The 22,738-nt window shown below is 38.2% G+C and overlaps 1 protein-coding gene across 4 annotated transcripts in view; it reads left to right on the top strand.

Moving 5' to 3' along the window:
* Positions 1-22,738, top strand: part of LOC149549661 (6-phosphofructo-2-kinase/fructose-2,6-bisphosphatase-like) — a 229,924-nt gene that overhangs the window by 44,430 nt on the left and 162,756 nt on the right. For 2 of the 4 annotated variants that reach the window (XR_016354132.1, XM_089792961.1), the window contains exons 5-11: positions 11,931-12,104; positions 12,360-12,455; positions 13,218-13,316; positions 13,463-13,492; positions 14,406-14,459; positions 14,723-14,776; positions 14,855-14,932. Coding sequence is in view for 2 of the 4 variants with exons in the window: in XM_089792961.1 (XP_089649087.1) it covers positions 11,931-12,104; positions 12,360-12,455; positions 13,218-13,316; positions 13,463-13,492; positions 14,406-14,459; positions 14,723-14,776; positions 14,855-14,932 (585 nt within the window). In the remaining 2 variants the exon portion in view is untranslated. The remainder of the gene's footprint in view (positions 1-11,930; positions 12,105-12,359; positions 12,456-13,217; positions 13,317-13,462; positions 13,493-14,405; positions 14,460-14,722; positions 14,777-14,854; positions 14,933-22,738) is intronic. The other 2 variants (XR_016354133.1, XM_089792962.1) reach the window with 1 other exon arrangement.

Below are 22,738 nucleotides of genomic sequence, written 5' to 3' on the forward strand. Positions count from 1 at the left end.
TTTTTTGATACTTTCACCTCCGAGATTGCAGGTTTGAAAACCCATCTTGAATCCATTATCAAGCAACTTGATGGGCTAGATACCATTAAAGAACGGCAATCAGAAATTGCGGCTAAACATTCTTCTTTGATTTCTGAAACCAAACAGAAAGTGAAATCGTGGGCCTCTCTCTGCAATAGCACAATTGTTACTACGCCTATAGCAAGTTTGGATAAGATGGTTTAGGGGGAGATAGAGGATGAGCGGGTGAGACGTGCTCGTGAGCTTAACCTATAGGTCCGAGGTCTCCCTCCCACTTTCAACCCTCTATCTGTTGGACACTCTTTCCTTATCGATCAGCTTGGTATCTCTGACATTTTACTAGATAAATGCTGGATTGGCCAAAGAGACACCCTCTTCATTCGGTTTCTCAATTTTTCTCACAGGTTTCGTTCTTATAGAGCAAAGAGGAAGTTGTTCTCTCTTCCCTCTAAGATTTTTCTTGATGAAGATCTCATGAAGGCATAGGTTGCAAAGTTGAAACATGATAGGGGTCTCGTGGTAGAGGCTAGATGGGCTGGGAAATGGGTAATTATCGAGAATCTTAGAGCAGTCATTCGTTGATTCCCCCCTTAGTGGATGGGAAGCGAGATAGGCCCCAAGACCAAATAACGGTCTCGCTAGCAATCGGACAAGAGGGAGCCCTCCACTTGTTCTCTTCCTGTTAACTACTAGAATGGTAATGGCATGTTATGGTCATTGCCTGGTCTCTTCCATGATGTGGTGGGGTCCGTTGATATCCTGGTCATCACTGAGACTCGTGAGAGCCCCGTGCGTCCTCTTTTGGGATATGCAGCTTATAAGTGGTTATCAATTTGTAGAGAGGAGGTTTGTGCTTCCGGTGGGGTCTGCGGTTCTAGAGGTGTGGCTTTCTTAATTAGAGGTGATATTTTTAGTTCTACCTCTATAGTTCACTCGGACATGTATGCTAGATTCCTATGGGTCCGAATTGGTTGTAGGAATCGTCGTGAGAGATATTTTCATTGCTATGTGTTATTTCCTGCCTACTTCTCCTTATGCCATTCATGGTATTGAGGACGGGGACCCATTTGTTGAGCTTTACAAAAGTCTCTTAGTTTGCAGCTTTGGGGGACATCATTCTCGAGGATTTCAATGCACAAACCAGAGAGCTTCAAACTCCTATATATGACCGCTGTTCTGATTTGACTTACACATCAGAGATAGATCCGACTTGTGTGGGACTTCAACGGACTTTTGGTGATGTTCATGGGCCAATATCTTGTTATGGTCACCATCCACTTTAGCTTTGTGAGTCTTTGGGTCTGGTGATTTTGAATGGTCTTGCATGCTTTTCGGGGTCCGAGTTCTTTACTTGCTGGCCTCACTGTGGGGGCGCGAGCATTGTGGACTATGCCCTCACCTTTTCTTCCTTCATTCCCTCCATTCACAACTTCACCATCTCACGCCTTCCCTTAGCTGATCATGCTCTTAGTATTGCTCTTCGCTTTCCCCCCCACTTGTTGCCTTCTCTCTCTTCTCTCCAGCCTCCTCATCTCTTGCCTGTTGCTACTTGTCCCTCTGCTAGTTTATGCTTCATTGATGGTGATAGTGAGCTTTTTTCCTCCCATCTAAGGAGACTTCTTAACCTTGCTTGTTTTAGCAACTCTTGTGAGGCCTCCTCCATGTTTGATTTACTTGCTGCTGCCATTTGGGAGTTTGCTCTCCTCTCCATCCCTGACCACTCTTTGCTCTTCCTTAGAACCATACGTTGTAACACTTTCCCTATGAACCAATGATTTGATGTTGATTGCAAATCCTTTCATTGCTCTGTGTGTTCTACTTTTGAGGCCCATTCCCCCGCGTATGCTTGCCTGCATTCCTCTTACCTCCATTCTCTTTGCTCTAAGAAACGGTCCTTTGTTGCGTCTTAGTGTAAGTCCTAATGCTCCACACTTATCTGCAATCCCCATCTCTTCTGGTGCACCCTGTTCCCTCGTTGCCCCCCCCGCCCTGCCACCCTCCACCCTTGACTTTCGTTTGCTAACCTCTCACACCGTTGCTCTTTATGAAATTCTTGGCCAACCATCTATCCACCTCACTCTGCCCCCTTTCTGCTACCTGTTCACCCCCTCCAACATTTATGAGGCCATTAGATCCATGATATGTAGTAGAGCGGTTGATGAGGAGGGGTTCCAGGCCGAGCTTTTCAAGTTTGATGCCTTTGTCCTTGGTTCCTACCTTCCTATACTCTTTAATAGAGTGGCTTGTATTGGTTTCCCTGATCCTTGATCAAGGCACTTGATTTATCCGATTCATAAGACTGGGCCTGTCTTGGATTCTGTCAACTATAGGATCATCATGATCGGGCACGCATTTGCCAAACCAAACTTTACGACACAAATCTGAATGCTATGTTATCGAGAGAGCTTGGTAGGTGAGATTACAGAGTTAGAGGGTAGGCCAGTTTTTAGGCTAACTACCAGACCATGGATCACATTTTCATACTACGGGCTATTATTGAGGAGGCTAGACATTGATTGGTGAAAGTTTACAGCTATTTTGTAGATTTTCACAAGGCTTTTGATTCCATTCGTAGGGTGGCTCAGGATGGCTCTATTCCAGAGACTTCAGGAGATTGGGATTTTTGAGATGCTGGTAATTGCTATTATGAGGTTGTACAAAATTGTGGTGGGTAGATTCAAGATCTTTGAGGGATTTTCACATACAATCCAAAGCACTACTGGGGTGAAGCAAGGCTTCCCTCTCTCCTCTACTCTATTTGGTTTGTATATTGATGAACTTGAGGACTTCCTTACGATCTCCTTGCTTCCTAGTGATGGGTGTTACTTACATCAAGCCTTGATCTCCATCCTCTTTTTTGCAGATAATGTGGTTCTTTGATCTTCTTCTCTGGAGGGTCTGCAGAGACTCCTCCATGGTTTGGCTTCCTTTTGTAACTAGTGTCAGCTTGTGGTCAATTTGGGTAAGACTCGGGTTATGGTATTTAATTACTTAAAGACATCTCACCTTCATTTCTTCTTTCACAAACAAGAGATTGAGATTACTTCATATATGTACTTCGGAGTGAAGTTTTCTGGACCCCACTTTAGTATGGGACCGACCATTGAGTCCAGAGTCAGTAAGGGCATGGGATCGCTTGCTATGCTTGAGTGAGAGTGCTTCAGACATCATTTTCAGGACACTCCGTCCAAGCTATCCCTCCTTGATTCCTTGGTGCGACCGACTATTTTTTATAGTTCCATGGTTTGGGGGCCTTCTCTTCTGGTCTAGGATTGGGCCTTGATTGAGCGCGTGCAGACTCTGCTTCCGAGATGTATCATTAGATGCCACAAGCTCAGCCCTTATAGCATTATACTAGTCAAGTTTGATGCTCATCCCTTCAGACTTGCAGCCATATTCGACTTGATCTAGTTCCTTCATTGCCTTTGTAGGTTTGTAGATTTGACTGGTGACCAATCTAGATACTCCTATCTGGCCTACTGCTCCTCTATTACGACTGCAAGCTCTGATACTAGCACTAGAACTTGTTGCTAGTATGCTCAAGCAACCTATTTCCTGAGCTTGATTGGGATTGATATTGCTTGCCTCCCTCCATATTAGTTCTCGTTGGATGCCCCTGTTCACCTCCTCCCCCCATGTCAAGAGTTGCATGAACATGTCAGACTTGATATCTACTGACAATACATTACTACTACTCGGAGTAATCCTCCTGGAGGTTTATGTCCGATGATGGCCTTCTATGTTGAGCATTTTTTGGAGATTCGTGATGGGGTTATTATTGTTCGTCCTAGCTACCTATCTCGACATTGATGTCATGCCCTATGTATCTCTCCGGGCTCCTTTAGAGTTGGTTCTCACTGTCTTCAGGCATGGATTGACTATCATATGGATAGAGATGATTGAATCTGTCAGATGTTTACTTTAGCTGAGGTCGAGATAGAGACTCACTTTATTTTCCGTTGCCCTATATTTTATGAGATTAGAGGGGGATTTCATTGCCTATTTTGTGAATGTTTCTCTCTTTCAGCATTCTTCAGTTACATTGGTCAGCGGTGTCTTGCACTTTACCTTCAGGAAGCCACCCTGCTTTGTGATAGTACTTTACAATGACTACTTCCTCACCATCATACTTTGGATCAGTTCATTACTACCTTTTTCTTACACTTGTCTCCGCCACGAGGTGTGAAAAGGCCGTTTACTACTACCACCGTTGGTCACTCCAGGTTTGTGAGACCTAACAATAGTTTCTCTCAACAACGACACTCCTCCAACAACTCTCAAAGATTTTTGCAACCGTCATTTGCAGTTATATCCTTCTATGACCAAATTTTTATGCCAACAAACGGTTCATAGTCCTTTCCTTGGCATTTCTCTTTTCTTCTTGTTTCTTGCTTGCTTTTCTCGGACACCATTTGGTGCTCTCGCTTCTCTCTGGTATCTTGTTGTAAGCTCTCAGTCCCATAGACCCTTTTGTGGTCTTTTCTTGGACATTAATAATGTTATCTTATCTTGCTAGCGAGTTCAACCCAAATACCTCATGCCAATGTTTGTAAACCCCACATGCCTAGTATTGCCTACATGGCTGCCTTCAAAATTCCACAATACAAAATTGAAAGGCTGCAATCTGCAATTATGTCTCCACTTGCAATTTAAATCTGCAGATAACTATCCAAGACTAATAAAACATCTACTAGAAACCTTAAATTTACGCAGAACAATGACTTCAGGATGAAGCTACCTCCCACTTGCACAATATCATTGGATCTTTCACCAATTCAAATTGATGATAACTAGAAGAATTCACAATCCTCTAGGTAAATGTTGAAACCCTTGGAAGCTCTAAAATTTTCAGAATAACACAAGCAAAAATCATCAATCACATAATACAAATTGATTTCCCCTGTTCATCTTTTATAATTCTTTTATAACAAAATCAATCCATGAGGCTTCATGAATAAAATATTAAAATCCATTAATTCCTTAAAGGCATTTGCTTCGATGCAAAGTTGACTTTATAATAAATTAATTAACTCCTTCAACTTTGGTGCCAACTCTCATAATACAATTAATGACCATTAATGATGCCTTTTTAATGTCCCATGTGGACTTAGGGAAATAATAAGTAAATAGGCCCTCTCATTATGACATTTATTTAGTGCCTTATAAAGTCAATTGGCCCCACTTAAAATTTTTATACCATAACTTTGTAATAATTGATTATTAATAAAGAATTGTTTAGTAATAACTAATACCTTGAACTTGAGCAAATAAACCTCTTCCACTTAATTAAATTAATGAAGTCTACTAATACCAAGTCTAAGTGCATTGCCAAAACTAGCAACATGGGCATAATTAACTTTTATAAACAATAAGTCCTTCAAGCTGATCCAACTGATGATTGAGTGAATCACCATGCATACCAAGAGTCCCGGTGCCCTTGCTGGATATAGAAACTCCTCAACAATGACTTTTTATAAATAGTAAGTTTCTAAATAACTTCTGTAGTCAAAGATATTGAATCTCAACATTGCCACCAATTTGTTTAGGTGTCCTGCTAAAGATAGACACCCTAACTTTCCTGAAATAGACACTTACTATCAAATTAATCCAAATGAAAAGCAATTTTAAACATCTTAGACCTTTGGAGTGGGAACTTGCCTTTGGTTTTCTGATTGAGACCCTCTACCCAACTGACTTAGGTTATGAGCAGTGAAACACGAGGGCTCGGCCCCCGCTCCCAAACCTCGAAGTACTTGTCCTTGAGACATCCCTGCATTGGGTACTTGGAGTACTCAAGTACCTCCATCTCCACCATTCTACAACCATGCCGCCCTTGGGATGGGTACTTGAATTTCTATTTGAATTTTTATTTTTGAATGTTATTATTGTTTATGTACTATGTTACTATATTTAATGTTCAATGGTTGTAGTTCATGTTGCAATTTTTTTATGTTCAAGTATTTTATTTTGGTATGTTGAAACATCATATCATAACTAGCATTTCAAGTTCTATATGTATACCATACAACACCCCTCCCTGACCCGTCCTCTAGCCATCTTCCCGCCATCCCGAAAATGAGGCCCATTGTCCCCGTGTCCCAGAAGCTTGTCCCACTGTCCCACTGTACCCTAGTACTAGTGTTACATTGCTTATGAGGGCCACTGATATGCTAATCAAAACCACCAACCTTGGTGAGCTGAAAAGGGGACATTCAATTAACTTTTTATGGATTTATCCAAGTGCTTTCATTCTGAGACTCGGCCATTTGAACTAATTCATTCAAGATTTCACTTTCACTCCTCAATCGCTTTAGGCATACTTCAAACTTATTTTTGCCACCTAGGAGTGCTCTATACAATTCTCTCCCATGGTAGACTGCCTTGAAGTTTGCTCCTTGGATTATTATTCTTAGCCACCTTTTTTATGCGAGTAACTGACAATATAACCCATAGAATCAGAAAACCTTGCTTAAAGACATTGACATTGTTGTCCTGCATTTTGTCACCACAAAATGTAGGTAACAATATGAAACTTTTTCAAATTAGTTTCGCATTTCTCTAAGTTTATTTCATTATTTAATTGGTTAGTATTGATCAACCAATTGGTACCAATTGATACAATGAATCTTTTTATTGAAGGCCTTCGTCAAGTCTTTTTTGTTTTTCTTTTTGTTGAGCCTTTGCTTGATTTGTAAAGCCTTCAAAGTCCGTTTTTTGCTTTTGAGTTTGTGTTTGTTTGTTTTTGGTCTTTTTAATTTGCTCATGTTATGCCTTTCGATTTTCCTTTCGATTCGGTCTAACCTAGAGGTCAATCGGAATTGTTAGTAAAAAGATATGGTCATTTTAGTGCCTCAAAAGTGAACATTTTAGGTGCAACAACACGAATTAAAAAAATGATGTTATATTTTCATTTTGACATTCACTTTTTGAAAATATAACATTTTATTCACTTTTTGTTATGTTTTAAAATTACTTTTCATTTAAATTTATAACTTAAAGTGACTATAGTGCACTTTATGTTATAATTTTAAGTTCAGTTACTTTTTAATTTTTCACTTAAAGTGACTATAGAACTATATAGTTACTTTTTAAATTTTTGATTTTTAAATCAAATACTTATATAAATGTCACTTTAACTTAATGTTTATGACTTATATTGATTAATATAATGCATAAATTTTATTTTTGACCCATATTGATGACATTTTTATAAAATTAAGTGAAATACATAACTTAAATGCCTCAAAGTGAACTTTTTATGTGCAAATGCACATAAAAATCTATAAAAAGTGCAAACTTTTTCATGCTATTGCACCTAAAAATTCACTTTAAGGATACTTTTCATGCCATTACATCAAATGCTTGTAAAAGTGGACCTTTTTGATGCAATGACATGAAAAGTTGAGTTTTTATGCTTGTGCATGAACAAGGTGAGATATGTTTATAAAATATGTAAGTGACTTCAAAAAGTGAGATTTTGGAGACTTGCACATTTTAAAATATGTAATGGGCTTCAAAAAGTGAGATTATATCTCAAGACATATTTTAAAACATGCATTGGACTCAAAAAGGTCCTCTTTTGCCTTCCAACATGTTTTAAAATATGTAATGAACATAAAAATGTCCTATTATGTGAAGAAAACATGTTCTTGCTCCAAAAACCTCCCATTTTGATCATAACTTTTGATTTTCTCTATAGATTTGAATGAAATCAGTTGCATTCATCATGTTTTGGAGAGGTGATCATTTTGCCCTCATCAAAAATCAAGTTATTGCACCCAAAAACGTGTTTGAAACTCCCAAGCTAGGACACGTTGTTTGTATAAAACTCCATAAATCTTCAAAGTTTGATCACATTTGTCAGCCGACTGGATGGTCCCGGCGGTGTTTCTGTAGCCGACAGAATGATTGTCGTCGGTGTTTTATTTTGTAGCCGGACTGGATGGTTTCGGTGGTGTTTCGGTATTTTGTAGCCGACGGTCCAGGCAGTGTTTTGTATTTTGTAGCCGATGGTCCGGTGGTGTTTCTGTATTCTGTAGCCGACGATCCGACGGTGTTTCTGTATTCTGTAGCCGACGGTCCGGCGGTGTTTTGTATTCTGTAGCTGATGGTCCGACGGTGTTTCGGTATTCTGTAGCCGACGGTCCGGGCGGTGTTTTGTATTCTGTAGCCGACGGTCCGGCGGTGTTTCTGTATTCTGTAGCCGATGGTCCGGCGGTGTTCTGTATTCTGTAGCCGATGGTCCGGCGGTGTTTCGGTATTCTGTAGCCGACGGTCCGGTGGTGTTTTGTATTCTGTAGCCGACGGTTCAGCGGTAAATAATTTGTAGCAGATAGAATAATTGTGGCCGACGAACTCCTTCGGGAAGGTTCGGCGGTAGTATTTATATCCCGTTTGGGATCATTGTAAATAATCATCCATCTACTATTGCGAATATAATTCTGCTGTTCATTTTCTATTGTTTGTATGCGTTGATTTCTTTACCTGTACGGTAAACAACATTTTTGTATGGAATCAAATCGTTTTGGCCCTATTTGCTGATTACATCACATAGTGATCACCATTTTTGTGTTTAAACATCAAATCGTTTTGTTTGAAAGATCACATTTTTTTGCTTGGAGAAACACGTTTTTGCTTAAAATGCCCGGAAAATTGGGGTTTTAATCCACTTTTATGCGTTTTGAAGTCACTTTTTTGCATTTTGATCCATGTATATGCATTTGGGGAAGTCGTTTTTGCATTCACAATTCAAAAATGACTTTAAAACATGCATTTTTTAGTCACGTTTTTGCAAAAACGGCCCAGATTTTTGAATAAAAAAGTCATATTTTTGTTCAAAAAACTCAAAAAATTGCATTTTCAGCTCATACATTTGATCAAAAGGGATTGTTTTTGAGTTTTAAGTGCATGATATTGTTTTTGGAGACCATTTATTTGACACTTTCATGTCAAATCCAACCATTGAATGTCCATTACATGCAAGTGCGGAAAAAGTCAAAAGGTTGTTTGAAAATCCGGATTTAAGGGAGAATTGGTCTTAAGACTATAAAACTTGCTATTTTAGCTCTTTCTCCTTCATTTTTGGCACATATTCTTCATGTAAGTGGACCTCTTCTTTCTTGCATTTTAATACATGTTTATCCTTGCCAATTTTATGCATGAAATTGTTGAAAGGATGCCATTTGTAAGAATCTTTGTCTTAGAATGTGCATTTTTCCTTTAAATATGAATTTCTCCTTCATTTTGATGTTTTTGGTTCTTCCCCAAGTTCCAAATTCGAATTTCATCTTTGGAGTGCATTGCATCTTGGCATATTTTGAGCTGTTTTGATAAATATGTTTTTCTTTTATTTTGGTTTTGTGTGCTTGTTGTCGTTTTTTCTCCATTTTGGAGAAGTTGCAAATTTTTTCCCAAAAACTTGTTTTTCCTTCACTACATGCGAAAGCATTAGCATTTCATTTCACATTCCGTTTCCATGTCATTACACCTCACAGCTCATCCGACAAACGTGATTACATGTTTTTCACCTCATTCGCCATTCACACATGCATGTAATCCCATTTTCCACTTCCGTTTTCATCCATCTCATCTTTCATTTCCATTCGCACGACACGATTACATGAAATGTCTTACGTGTAATTGCATCTAAAAAGTTCAATTTTGACTAAAAGTCACTTTTTGAAAAGTCAAAAAGATGTCATTTTCTCCTCTTCATATACGCATTCGCACTTCCATGAGCAAATACATGTTTCTGTATCTTTCCATGCTTTTCATCTTAGCCTTCATCTGCATATGCATTTAAAGTGTATCTTTCACTCACACTTGCATCTCATTTCATCCTCCACCTTCCGTTACATGTTACATTTACATATAATCTATTTTTCGTGCAGTGACATCTTGAAAGCCCAAGTCACTTTTTGAAAATCGGCAATCTCCATTTACACGCATTCCCATGCGCCAAACACTTTACTTCAGAAAAAAAAGAAAAATAAAAAGGAGTTAAAGGTGCTGATGGAAGGTTGTTTCGAGTGTACATCCGAACATCGTCAAGAAGGTTTTCAGAGTGTCAAAGACTCCAGTTTGTGCTGATCTACAAAAGAGAATTCACGACAACTTGAGCCAGAAAAGATGGATCACATCAAGTTTCCACATGATAATGGACAATTCATCAAAGAGAGCTAGAGGTTGTCAAAAGACGCAACACTATGGTTATCAACGTGAATGTAGCAGTACAAGGTACAGGAACTCCCAATCTTGTTATCATCTAGGATTGCATCGTCAAGTACAAGGCCTTTCAAAATTGTTCTTTTCTCTTCCGTCTTCTTTCTTCTTCTTTCATGTTTGTAGTTGGAGAAGATGCATTACATGAAAAAGTGTAATTGCATGTAATGCGAGTTACATGTGTATGTAAAAGATGTAATGTGAGTTGCACGTGCAATTGCATGTAAACCTATATTTTCTCTTGTAGTTAGACTTGGTCAAAGTTGGTTGAGTTGCTCCCACTTTTTCCTCCCCCTTTTTCTCAACTTCTTTGCCTATATAAAGGAGTGCCCCCTCATTGTAAAAATTATCTTTTGTTGTATGCAAAAAAGCTCTGCCACATTTGTACAAGCATAACTTTGATTGTGTAGTATGAATTTGGGAGAAAAGTGAATAAAAGAAGCTATTGGATTTGAAGCTTTGACTGGAAGCAATTGTGATAGAACAAATTAGAAGCTTTGACTATAATTTGTGCCTATTGTCTTGATTTATGTTATTATTGTGTGTTCAATAAAAGAGCATAGAAAAGAGTTAAGAAACAATTGAATCCCGAGCTTTGACCAGGAACGATTGTGAAAATCCATAGCTAGAAGCTTTGTCTGTAGCTTGTATTTTCATCTTGATTCGCAAAATAGTTAGATTGTTGTTGCTTTTAGGAGTCTTTGTGCCCTAATTGTAAACATTTTACCACATAGAAGTACAACAGGACTTAGAGCCAAATTGGTACATTTTGGCTAGCCTTTGAGTTAGTTAAAATTTATTGGTATCACTGTTTCCAGCTCGTGATAGAAGTGTAATTAGAGATTCAACTTGCCTATTATTTGCCTTATGAATAAGTGGATCATTTCTTGAAAGTTAAGAAGAAAGGATAATAGTAACACCCAGTTTATAAATCTCTCAATTTCTTGCTTACCTTGAGTTGATCCAAGGAATAGTGAGAAGGGGGAGCCTTCCCTTTAAGGTAGGAGAGACTCTGTCTCACACGCTATGGTTGGTCATCCTATTTTGCAACTGAATTTTTACCCAAACCTGTCGGTTGCAAAATATCCACCCAACAGACATCATGATACTGAGCTTTTATATGCAACATTGAGATGGATTCAGCAATATCCACAAACAAAACTTCAATATGACAAGTTTTGTAGGGTTGCAGCACCGCATAGATCTCAATCTAAGAAGCACTAGAAAATAATGTAAGATGGTAAGACATGGGGTTACTCTAAGAGGGACAGATCATATTAACAACAGCTCCGAAACTTCTAAGCGTGATAATAACATAAACACTATAGTTATGCATTGCTGCTTAGGATCTATTAAGTTTTCTGGTAGTAAGAAAATCATCCTAGATTAAATATATGTTTACCTGCTAAAAACATTGTCACATGTTGTCATTTGTTATGTCTGAAAAGAAAATAAAATGTTACAATAATTATCTTTAATATATCTCAACTATGTTTCAAAGTGTCCATGAAACAGTATTTTATCATATTTTGCCTTCTCCGTGGAAGTTTTGTTTCATCAAAAACAATAAAATTTATGAAACAAGTATTCTGTGCATGTACATTTATAGCTTTCCAAAATCTATATAGGAATTTTAGGGTAAGAGTAAAAATAACTGTGCTTGTATTAAATGCTTTAACTTGTTACAGGGATCAGAGGTTCTACCACCAGATTTTGAGGAGACACAGGCAGTTTCAGGTGTGGAGTCCAAATCTGTCGGTACCCATTCAAGCCTTCACAAGCAGGAGACTCCTCGAGGATTTTATGTGGATAGAGGGGTGAGTAGCTTCCCAAGGCTTAACCGTTGTGGAAGTAGTCTTAAGGTTGGTTTCTGAACATTGTATTTAGATATTGGCCATGTAATATCCAAATTCTAAATGTATTATGTTTTATTGAAACTCTAAATGTATTATGTTTTGCAGATTTTCTTTTGTAGATTCCATAAAATTCATGATTTCAAGTCTATAGACAGAAATTTCCCCAGTATATGCTCATAGGAGATTTAATTGCATAAAATTATGTTCCCTTTTGAGATTTAACCATATTAACCTAATGCTTTCTTTGTCTTTAATATTTAGAAATCCTTTCCAGCAGCATCGGGAGCTGTTGCAGCAGCAGCCGTTGCAGATCACATGCATGGACCAAAGGAGGATGGCCAATTGGCTATTGTCTTGGTATTATTTTATTCTCAACTGTAAAAAAAAATTTTCTGGGATAAGAAAAATGTTGTTCTCTCTTGCCAAAGAATTTCACAGGAGGATTTGAATCTACTTGCTACATAATTTTGATTTTACTGTCTTATTGATGCTATTACAAAATTTTTGGCCCTGGATTATATTAATATTTGTTTCATAACTAAAATACTCATGAAAGCAATTCATATGATTCCGCTCAATATTTTTTTCTTTTTCTTTTTGAAAGTTGCAGATTGTTTGATTCCCCTTTGTTAATTGAGCAAATTTTGTGATGTATATGATTGCATGAAATATGAATACAATCTTTCCGCTTCTTAACATTAGATACAATTACAGAGCCATGCTACAAAATGGGAACTCTGAAATATCAACTCAGAGTAGTAGGCACAATTATTTGATTGAGTGGGAAATTCTTAGCAGAATGCTGTGATCTGAGGTTGAAAGTATAAGGCTTCTTTATTAACCACAACAATAATTTCCTCTGGAAGAAAATTGAGAGAGTTTTTAAAGATTTTGATCAGATAATTTGCAGAGACTGGATTTATTAGGGGCACCAAAATATTTTTTAAGATAGTAAATATTCTTGCACATGGTAAAGTGACTGCGTACCTCTGAACTTAAAATATTACTTTGAGATCTTGCTATCTCTATAAAGATATTCTAAGTTTGTGTAAGGATTTCACTCTCCATATCTATGTACTTTGTAAACATTATTTTTGGCACACATGTTTATTTCTCTAGGTTGGCCTACCTGCACGAGGAAAGACGTTCACTGCAGCAAAGCTTACCAGATACCTTCGATGGCTAGGCCATGATACAAAGCACTTCAATGTTGGAAAGGTACATCGTACATGTATATTAATTTAATACAAGTTGATTGTTTCATTCTGATGCAATTCATTGGTTTTTTTGGGAAAATTTAATTACTTCCAGTATTTCATATTGGAATGATACTTCTTATATGTTTCTGTAATGTTTTTGGACAGTATCGTCGCCTTAAAGTTGGATTAAATCAGGTAATTTGTCCATTCCCATCAAACAATTTGTTTTGGTAAATACTTGTGCACCTTATAATCATTCTAATCTCTCTTTATGCTGTTTCCGTACTTGGTTTAAAACAAGCATTGACCATATTTGATTAACTGTTTCACAAACATTGATGAAGCTTAAATCAATGTACAACAATGCTACTATCAACAAAAATCCTCTACCTTATAGATTGGGATAAAATAAATATAAGAGAAAATCATAACTCTTTAATTTGAATAAGTTTTCGTATGGAATTTTTTTCATTAATTTTGATTTTTCTTTTCAGATTTCATATGGAAAGTTCATTGGCTTACCATGTTATACGTTTCCCTGTACAAAGAAAATTATTCTTTAACTTTGCCGCCCCAGAATGTAGAAGTGAAAATTGATAGCAACCCGGCTCATTTAGATGATGCTTGAACATCATGAGAAATTTGCAAATACTTTTCACATCCTATTGTATGAAAATCGCATGCAAGGTTTGTAATTACATTAATGAACCTGGAGTTTTCTAGTAAAAGAAGCTTAGAAGCTAGAGATTTCAAATAGTTCTTAGTACTTCATTCTCTGATCTGTTAAAATCAGTATATGAAACTTAAATAGGTCAGACACACATTTCAAGGAATACAATGTCATGTGCTATATAATCCTTTCCTTTTTCATTATTTAAATTTGACATGGAACCTGACAACAGACAATAACTCCTTTATGTAAAATATTTATTTGAAAATCTTCTTTATTAATGTTATATGCTCCATTTCATTGTTAATTATCTGAGTTTGACCCGGAAGCTACAGGTAGATGGTAATCCTCTATAGAAATAAATTAATTTCAATCTCTTCTTTCATTCTTTTGAAACTCTGTGTTGGCATCCTCACTAGTTGGATTTGGAAACTTTAGTCTGCAGAATTTTTTCGACCTGACAACCAAGAAGGTGTAGATGCACGAAATGAGGTACTTAATATGTTTTCTTATTTTCATTTTGTGGCACTGTAGTGGAAACTAAGCCTTCTTTCTGTTGTGTTACTATATATTGTCTTAAATTGCATGTTGTTCATTATGAGAATTTAAGGGAGCTACCAATCCATTTTGAAATAGATGTCATGAGAATGGCTGATTTTGCAATGTCAACCCTTCAAAACACAATTTATATTTCCGACTAGTGACTAGAGAAGATTCTTGTGGCTGAACTTACTATTCCTAGCATTATATATCAGGTGGCAGCATTAGCAATGGAAGATATGATTGCTTGGATGCAAGAAGGTGGTCAGGTACCTATGTTACAATATTGTAAAAAGTCATTATGAATGATCTTTATATCTGTGATTTCAAATATTTGTTGTTCATAGGTGGGCATTCTTGATGCAACAAATAGCACCAGAAAGCGCCGCAACATGCTCATGAAAATAGCAGAAGGACGGTGCAAGGTATTTACAGAAATGATAAGGGTACTTTTTAATAGCTTTATATAGGATGTCATGTGTCGATGACATCAATACAACGGCTAACTGCAAACAGGAAACATTATCTAACAACAAATTCAGAGAGTTGAATTAACTGTAGTGATTAGTTATCTTTGCTATATGACTGTTCAACAATTATTTCAGCAACATGCTAAAATATGTTAGGATTGAATGAATTGTTGGAAAAATTATTTTTATCATATTATGCCTGACAAGTTGACATTTCTGATAAGAATTTTTTAGAATTCTAGTTTAGTTTATTTTTTCAATTTTTTACATTTGTTACTTAGTGACCTTACTTGTAACCTCTCTAAATCCATTGATTTCCTAGTTCCACTTCATTTGTCTTCAACTAATTGTTTATTTTTTCTGCATCGACCTTTCATTTTAATTTTTTTTTTGCAAAAGGCTAGAAGCCTAATTTTTATATTAATAAGTATTTAGCCAATAGGCTATTTATGTGAACAGTGAGGATTGCCCACTGGAATTTAATGTCTGATGCGGACAAAAGAAAAAATGGTGACCAAAAAGGATGAAAAAATTGGATTTTTTCGGCCACTGGGTTTTGCTTGTTGAGCTGGTTCAGCACAAGGTGTAGAAAGGTTCACAACACAGAATGTACACAGCAGTATAGCATGGATTCAATTACACCAACATAACATTCATTACTAGTACCAAAATACCAAAGTGGCGAGGAGATGTTATTACTTTATTGATTACCAAAAAACATGAGTACATCATCCATATTCAAAAGTTCTTATATAATGGTTGGTTGGTTGGGAAAACCAATAGTTGCATCCCCTCACTTCCTAACTACCTCTACTCAACAAGGCTTAACCAGTTCTAATTACAACATTACTTTGTTATGTACTACATTTATCCCCCTAGAAAAGAAGTCGTCTTCCAAACGACTACCCAACAAAAGAAAAAGAAAATCAAACTTCAAGAAGGTTGTGAAGACGTCCCTAGACTCGGGTCTCCATGGAGGCGTAGAAGATCTCATTCAGCTGCCTTATGTTTGGCACGAACTCCCTGCTATACACACAATGCATCCATCTTTTTCGCCTCTGCTGTAGTGAATTTCTCTTCCAGGGCAGCTTTCTCTATCCTTCATTTTTCTTCTAGGACAGCTCTTTCTACCTTCCACTTTTCTTCCAGAGCATCTTTTTCTACCCCCCATTCCCTTGCTGATAATCCTGCCAATTCCTTTTCCTGCTAAAGTTCCAAGTATGCCCTCTAAAATGCTACTTCTATTTTTGCAAGTGTGCGTATGAGAGGTGGTTGTTCCTTGGCTAGAGGTATGGTGTATCAGGTAGTCCACTCTACAACTATTTTCTCCTGCTTGTACCCACCTTGCTGCAGTAACCCCCAATCTGTATGGCAGTCCCTCTTCATGGATGCTACCAAGGATACAACTTCTCTAAGCATGGCCTCAAGGTTCTGACTCTTAGCTTGTTTTATAATCTCCTTAGTAGTATGTTCCATAACTTGTAACTTTTGGAGAAATCTTTCTGCTTTGTCTTTCAATGAGATTGTTTTGGAAGGTTCAACTTTCTCATTTTGCATTTTTGTTTTGTTCTCCCCTTCTACCTCCAAGGGGGTGGAGAGGGTGGAGGTACCATCCCAACTTCAAGAAGTCTATCTGCCTCTTCTCCAACTTCTTCAAGAAGTCTATTTGCCTCTTCTAGTACTGTGCCCTCCATCGGTGTATCGTCCCCTAGTGTGTCTTGATGTTCAGTTCTGGGTTCTTCCCTGTGCTTCTCATGTTCTGCAGCTATTTTTCTTGCGGGCTGTACCACTAAGGCAATAGGGTGTGCTACTTCTATACCTTGTGCCTACATTTTTTTTGATACCTGAGATTTATCACCTTAGTATGAGTCCGTTGATCAGTAGGAACCAAGTTGGCCACTCCTAGCAAGGAAAGTCATGTTGCACCCCATTGAGGAACCTTTTGCTCTCAATTGCCTTCTTCCTCTGTACTATGGGTCTCCTCCTTTGTATGACTGTCCTCCATGGTACATACATCTGTATGGATGCCTTCCTTTGTACTAGTGGTGGTGCATCCTTCCTTTGTACTAAGCGTATTACGGATGCCTTCATACTAGGGGTATGTATGCCTTCCTCCATACTAGTGGTGGTACGTCCCTTGCCCTGCTGCTTACTTGTATGAGCCTCTTGTGTACTCTCAACTTTAGCACTCCAAATATCAGCTTGGTAAATTTGGATGTACTCAAGTACCTCACTTGGCAATGGTCCCTTGACTATTGGTAGAAAAGTGATATCTCCAGGCATGCTCTTCAAGTGGCTTAGATGGATTTCTTTCTCCTAGGAATCTAAAGATGTGTCTGTACTAGTCTCATCCTCTGAATTGTCCTCTCCAATCTCCTCCTAACTTGAACCATGCTACTTGTTTTACCTGTGCGCCTATCTGTCTTGATTTCTTTTTTCGTGGTTCTCCTCCACCTGACCTTGCTACGAAGGTGTCCATGTGAACCCAATATGCCATCGCTAGGTAGGGTTCCACTTTGTTCGTTGGAACTAGTGGCCCTCTACACTCAGTGGCCACCTGAGTACAAATTGTTTTCAAAAATAAGGCTATGGTATGGTGTGGCATGTAGACTGCCTTATGCTTCAACTCCATGAATTCTTGTAGACTGCACGGTGTGGCATGTAGACCGCCTCTCTGAGAGAAACTGCACCCAGTTATACACTTGTCCCCTCTTCAATCCATCAATCATAGGTAACATCCATAGAGCAATATCTGATGTGCGACTTCCAACTGTAAGTTTTCTTTTAACCAAGTCTACAATGCAGCGCCATTCTTAATTAGCTATGAAAATTTTCTTTAGGCCCTAACTATTCTTCTTGTTGAAAATGCTCTCCCATTTCAGTTTTGTCAGGTCATTTCTACACATTAACCCTAGCCACTTCTTTTTTTCCTCCATTGTCATTAGGGTTTTTGTTAGTTCCTATCCTCGATTAGGAATACCGAACACCTTATTGATTTCCTTAGCCAAGTAGGGGATTGTTAGAGTTTGATGCGAATATCGAATTACAAATTTATGAGCTTTCTTATCATAATTAGTCACCATGCTCCTTAGTATAGATTCAAACTCCTTCAAATTAAAACTGGGGATAAAAATGATTTTGTCTACCTGGGCTTTGCCTAGCGCTTCTTTCAGTGGATGGTTGTCTTTTGCATTTTTCCACTAGTTGTGACATTCACTTCCCGCTGCACTTTCGAAAGTTTAGCAACTATGGTCTTTTCTTCAGTTTTGCCTTTGTTACTGGACATCTTTGTCACCTTCCTAGCCTGTAGGACTAGCTTTTTCTTTGAATCAATAATCATTCCTCTTCTCGGATTTCCAACATTTATCTTTACCATCTCGTGATTGTTTGGGGATGCCTTATCTGCACTTCTTCCTTTATCTCTTAACACGTCCAATTCGTTTCATTTTTGCAACCACTTGTATCTCACCTTGCCCCTTCCTTGCACTCCTTCTAGTTTTTCGTATGCTGTATGGTGGAAATTTCTTGGTGTCGAGTACGGTACTACTCTGTACACTAGTGCTGATTTGTCTTTGTATGTGTACTGTCCTTTGTGTTGAAGATGGTAGCTACGATAGAGATCTTTATCTTTGGAAAAATTGACGTTATTACCATTATTGTCACCTTCAATTGAAAAGGATAGTTATGTTTAAATTGTAATATTAATGTAATGACATGTGTCATTTGACATGCACTGAGGCATGGAAATTCAAAGAGTTGTAATTCTAATAGTAATAAAGAGTCACATTTTGGGAAATTGGAGTGACCTTCGGTTGGAATGTGAAGAGTCTCTCCTTAAGTTAGATATATTGCATTGAGCGATAGGCTTTGTACTCTTGAACTTTTATGATCAATAAAATGATATTTTTGTTGTGTGGCTGGGTTTTTTAACCTTCATTTTAGAAGGGTTTTCCCAGGGTAATTTTGGTGTTCATTGTTTTATTTTTGGGCTCAAAACTTTAACACTTTGTGCGTGTACAATTGCTTGAATTTGTATGAAAAACCCTCCTTTCCTCTGTACGGTTCTTCAACTTCTTCATACTTGTATGCCGAAACCAACTTGTATGGCCCTTGGCAGCACTCGTACGGTAGCCCTTGTATCTTTGTTTTCTCGTATGCTTTGGTCTCGTATGCTCCTTATCCCGTCTCCTCTCTTACTGTCTCCAACTCATACGCTAGGTTGGCTTCATACACTTCTTGTTCTGTCCCCTCTCCTAATATCTCCAACTCATACGCTTCCCTTCCGTATGCCAGGCTGCCTCCAAACTACTCTCCCACCATCATCTTGGACTCGTATGCCATCCCTCTTGGAATCTATGCTTTGTACACCATTCTTCTCCCGAACTCCAACCACACATGATACGTCTTGGGCGTTTTCTCTCTTTCACACATAAGGTGACTTTTGGGTTGCATTTGTTGTTTAATTTTCTCATTCCGTCCTTGGTCCTCCCCTCCATTACTTTTTTATATTTTTCGGTAATTTCTTTTTCCTATCATTTTTCTTTTATGTCTATAGGGTAAATAGAACTTGACTCCCTTCTTTATTTATAAATCTTCAATTTTGATCCATGAATGAGGTCTTTTAGGGGCTTATTGTCTAAGGTAGACAACCTTAGTACCCCATTATCTTTTATTTTTAGGACCGCATATGGCCCAAGCCATCTTACTCTAAACTTGGCTGGCTTTATTTTATTTTTCCCATTGTACTTAAGTATTAATTGTCTAGGTACAAAATTCATCTTTTTTAGATGGTTATCATGCCAAAATTTTCTCCTCCTTTGTGCTACTTCAATCATCCATTGAGCTAGTGTCCTTTTTTCATCCCATTTTATCAGTGTATTGAGTCTTTCCCTTAAACTCTCCACATCCTCCAACCTGTGTTCAACTACTATTCTTAGGCTATGTATTGCATATTTCATTGGCATTACTACTTATCGTCTGTGCATCTAGTGAAAGGGGGTTTTCCTAGTGGTGGCCTTCTAGGTAGTCCTGTATGCCCATACGACTACTAGAAGTCTTTCCTCCCAATCTCCTTTTGTCTTGTACAAAATTGTCACCAAATATTTTATTTGTAGGTTCTGCTTGACCATTTGCCCTTGGATAGTACGGATTGGAAAAAGAATGGAAAATTTTGTACTCACTTGTCATTGTTCTGATTACCTGATTAAGAAAGTGCACCTCTCTGTCACTTGTTAATTGCAGTAGTATACTGAATCTTGTTACTATTTGCTCATAGAGAAATTTAGTTTTATTGAGAGCTATGGTGTCTAGGAGTGCTCGTACTTTTTCCCAACTTTGTAGGATATTCCATTACCACCACTATGGATTAGCATCCATGGTTATTGCTAGTAGGCAAAGGCCCTACAAAGTCCAGCCCCCGCTGTTTACATAATTCTTGTGGCTGTGACAGGAACAACATGAAATCTCTTTTTAGGGGTTTGTCTCTCCTTTGGCACGTATTACAACTCAAGACCCATTCAGAAGCATCTGCATATAGTGTGGGCCACCATAGTCTAACCAATAATACTTTTCGAGCTACAGCATCATGTCCCATATAGCCTCTTGCCAACCCTTCATAGGATTCTCTCAAAACTAAAAAATTTCTTCCTCCATGACGCAACTCCTTAATACCTTGTTTGGCCCCATCCTATACAACAGTCGCAATCAACTAGAACGCCCTTCTCTTGAGTGCAATTTTTCTCGTCTTCGCCGCTGGCATTTCCCTTGAAAAGGTAGCAGTTGACAGGTACTGCTTGATCCCTTCGTACCACTGAGGTAGTACGACAATTTGAAATAAATGGGCATCAGGGAAGTCCTCGTTCACTCGACTTCTAGAGGCTTCCCCTGACTTGATTGTTGACAGCTGGTTTGCTATTACGACTTTTCCCTAACAGAACTATGATTTTGAAAATAAATTCTTGCAGAAGGATTAGCCACCTACTCACTCTTCCTTGAATCATAGGCTTGTTCACTGTACACAAGTGCTTGATGATCAACAAAAATGTTAAAGGAGTAGCTAATAAGTAATGTCTAATTTTTTGCATTGCATAGACTATACCCAAAGTTTCCCTTTCGGTGGTGCTATAATTTTGCTTTGCCTTTGATAGCAACCTACTTGCAAAGTATACTGGATGGTCCAATCCTTCCTTCCCAGTTTGTGCCAAGGTGGCGCCTATTGCATAATTAGACGCATCCATATGGATGTGGAATTCTTTGTTCCAGTCAGGGTATTTGATTACATATTACTCCCTCCTGCCGGGCTATATTCTTGGGTTCTTGGCCCAGTAATATCTCCTTCCCCTTGTGATTCTTCTATTTGGTTGGAGCTTTGTTCTTACCAATGCTCTGTGTGTGGGGGTTTTAGGATTCTTACACCCTTCCTTGTTGGTGTTTCCAAAATAGCCAAGTTGGCTATACCTTCTATTGTGTTTTCAATCAGCCTTTCCTCTATTTTGCACTTTGAGGTTGGCTCACCAATCCCCTTTAGTGGCGACATCTTTCCTCTTGTTGGTGGAGACGCAAAATTCGTAGTGTAGCTTCCCCTTCAGTTTCTTCTTCTAGCCCTCGCCTGGGATATTTATTTGGAAGTAGGGGCATGAATTGTTTTAGTGTTTGGTTATCTTCCTTAGATTGCTACGCCCCTCAATTCTTGTGTACTTCTTTCGATGAATTGTTGGAGCACTTGTTGTCTTCTCTGCTTTCTTTTTGTTTCATCTCTTTCTTCCTCCATGCGTACCCAATTTCTTGCCAATGGTCGAGGAATTTGTCAAAAGGGTCATACACCACTGGTGGTACTGAAAGCTCATCACATACCGTGCTATTTGGAACCGCTCTCTCTTGTGCTTCCCTTTGCACGTATTGGTTGATTGAAACTTCCCTAGATCTCATGTCGCCTAATCTTCTCTTGTTATTTCCTACTCTTCTCTGTCACTATTTGTTACTTATATACATTGTAGGAAGGGTCTTCCCATTACTCCATCCTCCCCAGTTGACGACCTCTAGGTTTGGACTTATTAATTAATGATGCCAAAATGTAGAATGGTTCACAACACAAAATGTATATCAGTTACACCAAGATAACATTCATTACTAGTACCATAATACCAAAGTGACGAGGAAATGTTATCACTTTATTGATTACCAAAAAACATGAGTACATCATCCATATTCCAATTTTATTATATAATGGTTGGATGGTTGGGAAAACCAACAGATGCATCCCCTCGCTTCCTAACTACCCCAACCCAACAAGGCTTAATTAGTTCTAATTACAACATTACTTTTTTACATACTACACAAGGGCCATGGACTGTATGCACTTGTTGCACTTGTAGAAGCCACTCAGTGAACCATTGCAATTGGTTTTCATGGCAGTTGTGTTGATTGTTGTTTCAAAGGATTTTAGTGTGTCTATTCCATTGTAGGAGTTTGAACCTGTGACCAAGAGGTGGGATTTTAAGTCGCAGCCCATGGCGGCCTATTTGTTGATCTCGTGTAGCTCGAAATGCTCGGGTATTGAGGGTTCTTCCATTGCCTATCGCTCCAAATTGTTTGATAGACATTATGTGCGACCACCGCTTCATTGGCACTTTTCTGACACGTCTCCTCAAGCACAAGCACAAAAATTTGAGCAGACAATCTCAGGTAGAATGTTTGGAACAATAGTTGCCACGAATGAGCTTTTAACAGGGGTGAATTGTTCTTGCAGATGATATATGTGAG

This window comes from Cupressus sempervirens, chromosome 7 (assembly GCF_028749045.1).
Source record: "Cupressus sempervirens isolate cs-2001-9-10 chromosome 7, ASM2874904v1, whole genome shotgun sequence".
Taxonomy (NCBI): domain Eukaryota; kingdom Viridiplantae; phylum Streptophyta; class Pinopsida; order Cupressales; family Cupressaceae; genus Cupressus; species Cupressus sempervirens.